The sequence below is a fragment of the Penaeus chinensis genome, chromosome 11 (assembly GCF_019202785.1).
Source record: "Penaeus chinensis breed Huanghai No. 1 chromosome 11, ASM1920278v2, whole genome shotgun sequence".
Lineage (NCBI taxonomy): Eukaryota > Metazoa > Arthropoda > Malacostraca > Decapoda > Penaeidae > Penaeus > Penaeus chinensis.
In genome coordinates, this window is record NC_061829.1 from 13,494,527 (window position 1) to 13,504,437 (window position 9,911).

Genomic DNA, 9,911 nt, shown 5'->3' on the forward strand with positions numbered 1-9,911 from the left:
AGAGAGAGAGAGAGTGAGAGAGAGAGAGAGAGAGAGAGAGAGAGAGAGAGAGAGAGAGAGTGAGAGAGAGAGAGAGAGAGAGAGAGAGAGGGGGGGGGAGAGGGAAAGAGAGAATGAGAGGGGGGAAAGAGAGAGAGAGAAGGGGGGGAGGGAGAGGGAGAAAGAGAGAGAGAGAGAGAGAGAGAGAGGGGGGGGAAAGAGAGAGAGAGGGGGGAAAGAGAGAGAGAGGGGGGGAAGAGAGAGAGAGAGAGGGGGGGGGAGAGAGAGAGAGAGAGAGAGAGAGAGAGAGAGAGAGAGAGAGAGAGAGAGAGAGAGAGAGAGAGAGAGAGAGAGAGAGAGAGAGAGATCCATACATACGTACATGCATACATACATACATACATACGTATATACATACATACACTGACAAGTAAGCAAAGACACGGAGACAGGGAAATGTGTTACAGTGATTGTCAGAAATGCCTAGTTGCTGGGGTAGTGAGACGCGAATCTATCGAAGTAGTTTGAAGAGGGCGTATCCATAAAAGGCTTTGAACCAATTGTGGGACGTGTCAGTGCTGTGCGGGCCACCGAGATGAAGCGAAAATCGATCGCTCAAGACACCAGCATGAACCAAGGGGCGTCATTTGCAACTGCTGCCCCCCCCCCCCCCTCCCGACTCTAGATGCCCCTTCAAGGTCAGACTTGCCCTTCCCCCAAGAGCCACACCTTCAAGATTTGTTCGCTAAATTACACCTTTATATATTTATGGCCTTAGCTTGAAAATGCCCCCAGGAATACACCATTAAAAAAAAAAAAAAAAAAAAAAAAAAAAAAAAACGGGGTGAGAGTTCGCAGCAAGATCTATGCTCATATAGGTTCGAAGCGTCAAAAAAAAAAAAAAAAAAAAAAAAGAATTTGCTTGCTTCGCTGTCAATCTCCCCCCCCCCCTCCCCTCCCCCAACAAAAACTGAAATGACAACCCCTGTATGAATCGCTGGTATCCTCTGCAGTATCAATCAATAAGTGCCAAAGTTATGCTTCACACGATCCCAGGTAACTACTGCATGGCAGATCAAATACACCATTGTGTATGGTGACCGCGGTTGTTGACACGTGATCGTACTATAAACATAATGCTCACAAACCATACCCATAAGTTAACAAACAAGAATGATTACATAAGCCATCGCTCGGCGGAGGAACAGTCTACAAATAAATTGTATTGTTCGCTAAACTTCTTATATTTGTTTCTTAATAATTATATGTCGTTTATTGTCAGTCAGACATATGCATGTGTTAGGCCATGGCTGGGCATTTTATAATACCTGTGAGCAAATAAATATAAAGCATATGAAACGTCCTTTCAGTTGATTTATTAAGGATGACGGTCCAAACTACAGTATTGCCTTCTAATCAGTTTCATCTCATTCTATTTATCTGATAACACACACGTGTAAGTATGCATTTTCAATGTCTTTTTTTTTTTTTTTTTTTTTTTTTTGCATTGTGGGTTTTTCTACCATGTAGGTATGTATATATATTATATATATTATAAATAAATACAAGTGTATATAAGTCACATATACTGTATATGTGTGTGCACGCGCGTGCATGTTGTGTATATATAATTTTTTCTCCTCTCAAGTACTTTCTTTATTTGTACTGCAATACTGAACAATAAAATCGGTTGGGTTATGAATTGTTCAGACCTACTTAGAAATGCTCTGGGAAGATAACAGGAAGAAAAATGTTAATTATGTGCCTCTTGTTGCACTTATTCCCTTTGCTTTTCTTTCTTTCGAGTAAAAAAAAGTTTATATTTCGTTAAGCCACAAGTAAGAGAGAGAGAGAGAGAGAGAGAGAGAGAGAGAGAGAGAGAGAGAGAGAGAGAGAGAGAGAGAGAGAGAGAGAGAGAGAGAGAGAGAGAGAGAGAGAGAGAATGATAATTACATTATCTCAAATTCTATATACACTATATATACCATGTGTGTATATATATGTAACATACCAATGACTCAATCAAAATAGATGAGGAATAAATTAAAGAGATTTTATTTGCCAGTTTCAAAATTTATCTTCCTGTAATATTCAATCAATCAGGATACAACAAATATCTTCGTCTCGGAATACAGCAAGTGAATTTTTTTTTTTTTTTCAATACATTTTGTTTTATAATTATACATATAAAAGTGCCAGTCTTACAGAATATCATTAGTCTAACAAGGATGACTAGCTTAACTGATTTTGTGGGATGCCAGTTATCCTTATAATCCCCATAATGATGACTGGTTGGGTGTTGTAACATGTACACCAATAAAATAACACAAAGAAAATTATAGTCTATGCAGAATATTTCAATGATTATTTCACAAAACATATTGTACCATACTTCTGACTAGAATAATTATCACTCATATTATTTCTTTCTTGCAGAGTTTGAAGTGGATGGCGAGATACCTGGATAACAAAACCTGTGCAGACCATATCTATAGTTTCATGCAAAATAATGCAAAATATTTTTCTTTCTGTTACAGGCATTACAGAGTAATATATTCTACTGCTTTCTGATAACACAAATAAGAAATCTTACACTCTTTTCAGAGCCTTAATTTTTCTGTAGCCAAGAGATAATATCTGTGTTTTACTTTTGTTTGATCAATCACTAACATTAAGAAAAAATACATTAAATAATGACCTTTGCACTTCATATTCAGTACATAGTACAGTTATCTTTATCTTATAATTTACCTCATGTTTCTTACCCTTCATTAACCTATGACTTTGTGACAATTCAAGAATTTATAACATAAAATGCATTTCATATGACTTGTTTGAATTGCCCTAATCTAAGTGCTTGCTGGTAGCAGTGCTACAGGCATGTTTTAGTACAATCACTCTGAATTAAACACATTCCACATGACAGATAAAGGATTACTCCTGATTTTTTGGATCTTGCTGGTTAATTCACCAATTTTCTTCCCTTTCCTTTTCTTCTTACTAACTGTTCTTGAGTTCCTGCGTACCTCTTCTTCTGTAATTTCTCGAAGGCATTTCTGTGACTTGCCTTTAGTGGTTAACTTTTTTTTGCTGCATTTCTCTCTCATGTGCATAGCCATGTGTACACTGAGGCGTTCCCTTGAAAATCTCATGCCACATTCTCTGCACTCTTGACCATCATGTCCTCGTACATGTCTCATTAGGGTGGATCGGTCATCAAATTCCTCATCGCATTTATGACAGACAAAATGATTATCCCTCTTTGCCTTTGTGTGTACAACCATATGTGATTTCAGATTGCCTTTTCGAGTGAATTTTTTCCCACATTCATTGCACACAAATTTCTTAACTCCTATCATATGCAATTCTTCAACATGTCTGTCAAGGTTCTCTTGGTTTGCAACTTCTTTGCCACACAATCTACATATGTATGGCCCCCCGCCTTCACACACTAGAGAATGCTTCCGTAGGTTACCTGGGCGGCGAAACTTCTTGGTGCACAACTTACAGGTCAGAGAACTTCTTGTTCTTCCATCAGTCAATTGATTTCCTTTCTTAAGGCTGGTCTTCTCATTCTTTTCTAGACTGTTTTTGTTTAGTACATTATTCACCTCCAATGCTTCGTTGGACTCTTCATCATCCTCATATGGGGAATCCTCAGTTTTAAAATCCAAGTCAATGTCACCTTCATAATGAAAGCAGTCTGATTCCTCAAACAGAAATGTTTCTTCCTTGATGGTCTCATAGCCCAGCATCAGGCTTGGACCTGCCACCTTATCTTCCTCTTTCATGGGAGCAAAAATTGAAGTCAACCTGAAAATGTATACGCTTATTAATGATTTCCACTTCTGAGTCTAAATATATGTATACATATACTAACTAAACAAAAAACCAAAGTTACAGTATTAAGTCAGTGTTGGAGGATATTTGGTGGTAAATTAAGAAAATGTCAACAATGGCTTTTTTGGTCCTGAAACCTTGTGGTGAATTGTGATGGCTGGCTTACAATATGAAATTCAACATAAAGTTACAGGTGCTAGGCAACAGCCACTACCTCTGTGCTCTAACAAAAGCCATTATCTCTTGACAAGGAAGTATAATTCCAATTACAGAACTAGGTAACTGTCCTGAACAGTTTATCATATGTTGACCAGGCCTCGTGTTTTGTGCTATGACAATGGCCAATAAATCTCTACCAAGTGGATTAACCCAATGGCAACTGATGACATCCTATTATGTCATGATGAAGGCTTCATCGTAATATGAAGCCATGTTCTTAACAACAGGATGAGGTCTTGGGCACCCAACTGTAAGCCAACAGTCCTGGCATGGAGCAGCATGCACCAATATACCTCACCACACTGTACTGGAAAATGTATCCACTGTTATCGTTGGCAACAAGTTTGGACTAATTCTTTATTAATTATCTGATGATAAAACACCTGAGAGCTCTATCTTAACATATACATGGTGGAGTTTGTTTGTCTTTGCCTGAGGGAGGCCATGAGTTTACTGGTTAAGTTCATGCAGTGGTACTAGGTGTAGTATTTTGAATGATTCCAGAATAACTAGAACTGAAAAAGGTTTCAAAATATATTAGATATCACTTCTCTATACATTTAACCCATATACTCTACCTATTCATTAACTATAACCTAAATACAAGAGTAAAATGAATTACACTAAATACAAATCCCAAAAATCTGTCTGCGATGCTACTTAAACCAGACTTGCAAATGAATTGTGCAATGATGCTTATCAACATTATCGTTAAGCGTTAACATACTGAACCCTTCAAGCTATCACTGAATAACGGACATGCAACTCATTTGTTCTTTATATTTATATTTTTTATTGTATATTGACCCCAAGATAAACCTCCTATTGGTGGTATGTTGGTATTCATTATTTCAAAGAAGGATAGAAAAGCAAGGACTTACGTGGTATTAATTCTCAAAGTGGTATTTCTTGTCAGTGACGCACGTAAACAAAAGCAAGTTACGAGCTTAAAATATTTTGTGTGGCCGCTTTGGACTCTCAGATTGCAAGGCGACGGACTTAATAATAACAATGATAGTAACCACGATAATAACGACAACAGTAATACTACTACTACTACTACTACTACTACTACTAATAATAATAATAATGATAATAATAATGATAATAATAATGATAATAATAATAATAATAATAATAATAATAATAATAATAATAATAATAATAATAATAATAATGATAATAATAATAATAATAATAATAATAATAATAATAATAATAATAATAATAATAATAATAATGATAATAATAATAATAATAATAATAATAATAATAATAATAATAATAATAATGATAATAATGATAATAATAATAATAATAATAATAATAATAATTATAATAATTATAATAACAAGAATAGTAATAATGATAATAATATTAATGGAAATAACAATAGTAATACAACCTTTTATTTCAGGAGAATACAATACACAGTATAAAATACAGCCTAATACGAGAGAGAGAGAGAGAGAGAGAGAGAGAGAGAGAGAGAGAGAGAGAGAGAGAGAGAGAGAGAGAGAGAGAGAGAGAGAGAGAGAGAGAGAGAGAGAGAGAGAGAGGGTATTATTTCTGGTACACATATTGGTGCACACAACTGTATAATTATTTTGTTGACCTCATGCTAGACAAGTTATTATGATTCAGAATGGAAGGATTTAGATATACCATTGTGGTTTGTTTTCATTATACAATATTTTAGGAACTGCAGAATACAACATTAAACATCGTAATGTGTTCTGAAAAGTCTTTTTGTGATAAAAACGTTGTCAAATCTTCAACATATGTGTAGCGCGCGCCTAATCAAATCCATATAATCTTTGTGATCTTTTAGACGGGAATATTTGGTTATGTGTTGAAGGTCATCATCCTCTTGGAGGGAGATTTAATCAAATTCTGTAAAGGTCTTTTCGTGGCTACGAAATCTTAAAGACAATTTCGATTGTGGTGTTGGATCTCGCATACTTATCACACATATCCAGCGATCGCTGAATGCAGTGCCCAAGCACTCTATGCAATTAGCATATGCATGGTGACTGATATACGGCTTACAGGCCGGACCCACAGAGTAAGTTTACAATTAGCTCACTCATGCACACAGTAAAGAGTTGTTGCGAGATGTGGCCTCCATGCCTGGTGCCGTAAGTGACCCAGAATAAAGCAGGAGTATCAGACGTGTGTAAAGCCCCTCTAGACCACGTCTCCCACATGTAGGACCATCATTCAGACTTCCTGTAGGATGACTAGTTTGGGTTCCGGCCACGCATGACCTCGAAACTAGACTCTGCCACCTGTATCAGTCAGCAAAAGGTCTCCAGCCAGCATGAAGGGAGTCTCTCATCCGTCTCCCACCTGCCAATAAAGTTCAGCAGCAGACAGTGGATCATCCGTTTCCCAACTTTTGCCAATGACTAGTTAGAGTATCCCCCTGACTAACGGTAACGCGTTGAGACAGTGCCCTTTCAAAATAGCAATAAAATTGCAAGGCACCATCATCAAGCTGTTCGAGCAACATTTATTCTCAAAATGAAAGAAAGAAAGAAAATGAAAACCGTATACATGGTCCTTATTTTGTTTCTGCACCATATTCCATTCTTGTTTTTCGAGAATTCCATTCAGTTTTGACAAGAAATCATAGATTTTCTATTCACTATATTCGGCGTATGTATTTTTTCTTCGTTTTTTTAGAGATTGGTTTATAAATGATAAAAGACTTAACCAAATAAATACGCTAATATTTTTAAACAGCATATCCATAAAGAATAATATACACAAACAAACATAGAATCACCATTGCATTTAGAGAAATTGCCAGAAGTGAACTCATACATAATGGAAAGTAACCTTTTCATGTAAAACAAAACAGACTCGTTTTTCATATCCCATACTATAAATATATTGGCAAGTCTTTATACAACATACAGTCCACATAGCACCCACTTACATTAACTGCCACTTTTTTTTCTGTCGATAATAATGCCGTTAATTTACCGAAGGAGACCATCTTACTTAGGACTTTTGTGTATACGTCTATTTTAGCCGATTGGCATTGGATTTATCAGCAACTGAGGAAAGGTACCTAGAATTAACGATACGTAATTGTGTGCAGTTCCTCTCCATGCACCCCAGTAATATATATACATGTATGGATGTATGTATGTCTACGTGTGTGTGTGTGTGTGTGTGTGTGTGTGTGTGTGTGTGTGTGTGTGTGTGTGTGTGTGTGTGTGTGTGTGTGTGTGTGTGTGAAACTCATTTAAAGTAATATATATACATGTATGGATATATGTATGTCTACGTGTGTGTGTGTGTGTGTGTGTGTGTGTGTGTGTGTGTGTGTGTGTGTGTGTGCGTGTGTGTGTGTGTGTGTGAAACTCATTGAAAGTAATATATATATATATATATATATATATATATATATATACATGTATGGATGTATATATGGACTCCGACCCTCGTGGTCCCGAGTTCAATTCCCCGTCGCGGCGGTCATAAAAATGCCTGCGCTCTGACTGCTGACTTGAGGTCGAGAACACGACATATCGCCTTGAGAAGTCAAACGCAGGTGTCGTAGGGGAAGTCACCGCCGTGTCACAAGTGTCAGCGCGCCAAACCGTGGTTGATTACGAAGGGCATCCAATCAGGCAAGGGTAACACTGCCATATAACCTCTCAATAGTGAATTGAGAGAGGCCTATGTCCTGCAGTGGAATGAATGGCTGTTAAGATATATATATATATATATATATATATATATATATATATATATATATATATATATATATATGGTAAAAAAACTCACACTACAAAAACTAGATTTATCGCATTGTGGGTTTCTCTACCATAATATCAACAAGGAAGCCTATTTTACCATTCATGTATACACACACACACACACACACATACACACACACACACACACATACACACACACACACATACACACACACACACACACACACACACACACACACACACACACACACACATACATACATACATATATATATATATGTATATGTATGTATATCATATGTATATATATATGTATATATATGTATATATATATAGATAGAGAGAGAGAGAGAGAGAATTTTGAGATTAAGAGAGAGAGAGAGAGAGAGAGAGAGAGAGAGAGAGAGAGAGAGAGAGAGAGAGAGAGAGAGAGAGAGAGAGAGAGAGAGAGAGAGAGAGAGAATTATGAGATTAAGATATATATATATAAATATATATATATATATATATATATATATATATATATATATATATAGAGAGAGAGAGAGAGAGAGAGAGAGAAGAGAGCGAGTAGAGAGCGAGAAGAGAGAGAGAAAGAGAGAGCGAGAGAGAGAGAGAGAGAGAGAGAGAGAGAGAGAGAGAGAGAGAGAGAGAGAGAGAGAGAGAGAGAGAGAGAGAGAGAGAGAGAGAGAGAGAGAGAGAGAGAGAGAGAGAGAGAGAGAGAGAGAGAGAGAGAGAGAGACTGTGCTATGGAATTATACTACAAAGGCAACACACGTTTGATATATAATTTAGTGCAATGTAGCATAGACTAATATTTAAGTTTTGTCGGCAATTTGGTTCTCTCAAGAAATTACACTTTTTTCTCAGACGATTAGGAAAAATGATATCATAGTGATCGGATGTAATATATTAGCATGAGAAATGCGAAAGAAACTGTACATAATGGAAATATAATAAAAAATATAGAATTAAGTGAGTGGTTATTCATCCAAAACATTCAGATTCAACCCCGTACAAGGGCTATAACAACATTTGAATGAATAAATGTATTCTGGAGAGTTTCTGAAATATGCAATAATACGTTATAGCATTCTTAAAGAGTTCAAATGAAAATTGTTTAAAAGTCTATTTGATAAATTAGGAAGGAAAGCTAACAGGTGGGCCGTAGTATCGGGGTCGGATTTGTGGCTCGAGAGTAGAACGTGAGTGCTGAAATTTCATCCTTTTTTGCTGCCTAATTTCTCTCATTTTCTCCCTCGTCGTAAGGAAAGACACACTTTTGAAGAAGGCTTGCGTGGCGATGGGTGTGAATCGGGGTTCTGCATCGGCTGTCAGATCATGTATTGGGAAATGAGAAGAAAAACAAATCTAGAATTGGACGTGTACTAAAAAAAAAAAAAAAAAAAGAAAAAAAAAAACCCACTTTGGAGACAAAGCCAAGAAAATGATACTTCCCTCCTTCTAAGGCGGAATGTGTGGTCTTCACTTAAGGCATCAATAACCCATACGTGTCCAGAGTAGTTGGATTTGGGAACTAACAGCATTACTTAGAAAAATTAAAGGAGAGGGACAAAGGTACTGTGAGTATAGGCCTACATGAGGGGTAGGTGGGAGTGGCCGAGCGTGGATGAGGGGGAAATGAGGGGGAAATGAGGGGGAAATGAGGGGGAAATGAGGGGGCACGACGAGAAGGAGACGAGGAGACAGGCACAAAGAAAATATATCGAATTTGTCTGTTTTAGCTATTATCTCGAATTCAACCCTGTGCAAAGGCTATAGCAGGAAAAGGTTATTTCTCTTGGGGTTTACGCGGTGGTGCTTTTAGAATGAGGTTTAGGTCTTAGCCTTATATCTATATTTTTGTAAAAGAATCAGTAGTTTGAAAATGGAATGAGTAATGGTTCATACACTATACTTAGAAGCCACAAATTTCTCCAAAGTCCTTTGTTCTTACGTTGACAGAAAAATCGTACTTTATCGTTAGCGGAACTCGACTAAGAAGTATATATGAGGACAATTGTATATGCATGTTTCAGTGGATAATTAGTTATACTGTGGTTTAAGTAGAATAGATGTTATATGTGTACATAATAAATATCGTTTCTTGGCAAGACATAAAACAAACAAGAAAATATTGGA

General features: G+C 36.8%; 1 protein-coding gene and 1 long non-coding RNA gene across 2 annotated transcripts in view; one reads left to right on the forward strand and one right to left on the reverse strand.

Moving 5' to 3' along the window:
* Positions 1 to 2,031: 2,031 nt before the first annotated feature.
* Positions 2,032 to 5,021, reverse strand: LOC125030513 (gastrula zinc finger protein XlCGF7.1-like). The gene is made up of 2 exons (XM_047620572.1): positions 4,920 to 5,021; positions 2,032 to 3,792 (listed from the first exon to the last, which is right to left on the reverse strand). Exon 2 carries the CDS (start codon positions 3,768 to 3,770, stop codon positions 2,874 to 2,876), a length of 897 nt encoding a protein of 298 aa, XP_047476528.1. The 5' UTR covers positions 3,771 to 3,792; positions 4,920 to 5,021; the 3' UTR covers positions 2,032 to 2,873.
* Positions 5,022 to 8,987: 3,966 nt separating this feature from the next.
* Positions 8,988 to 9,911, forward strand: part of LOC125030776 — a 2,415-nt gene continuing 1,491 nt past the window's right edge. Inside the window, exon 1 of the long non-coding RNA XR_007115437.1 lies at positions 8,988 to 9,347. This is a non-coding gene — a long non-coding RNA (uncharacterized LOC125030776). The remainder of the gene's footprint in view (positions 9,348 to 9,911) is intronic.

Coding starts and splice junctions, on each gene's coding strand:
- LOC125030513 (XM_047620572.1), bottom strand. CDS start 3,770: ATGAAAGAGGAAGATAAGGTGGCAGGTCCAAGCCTGATGCTGGGCTAT.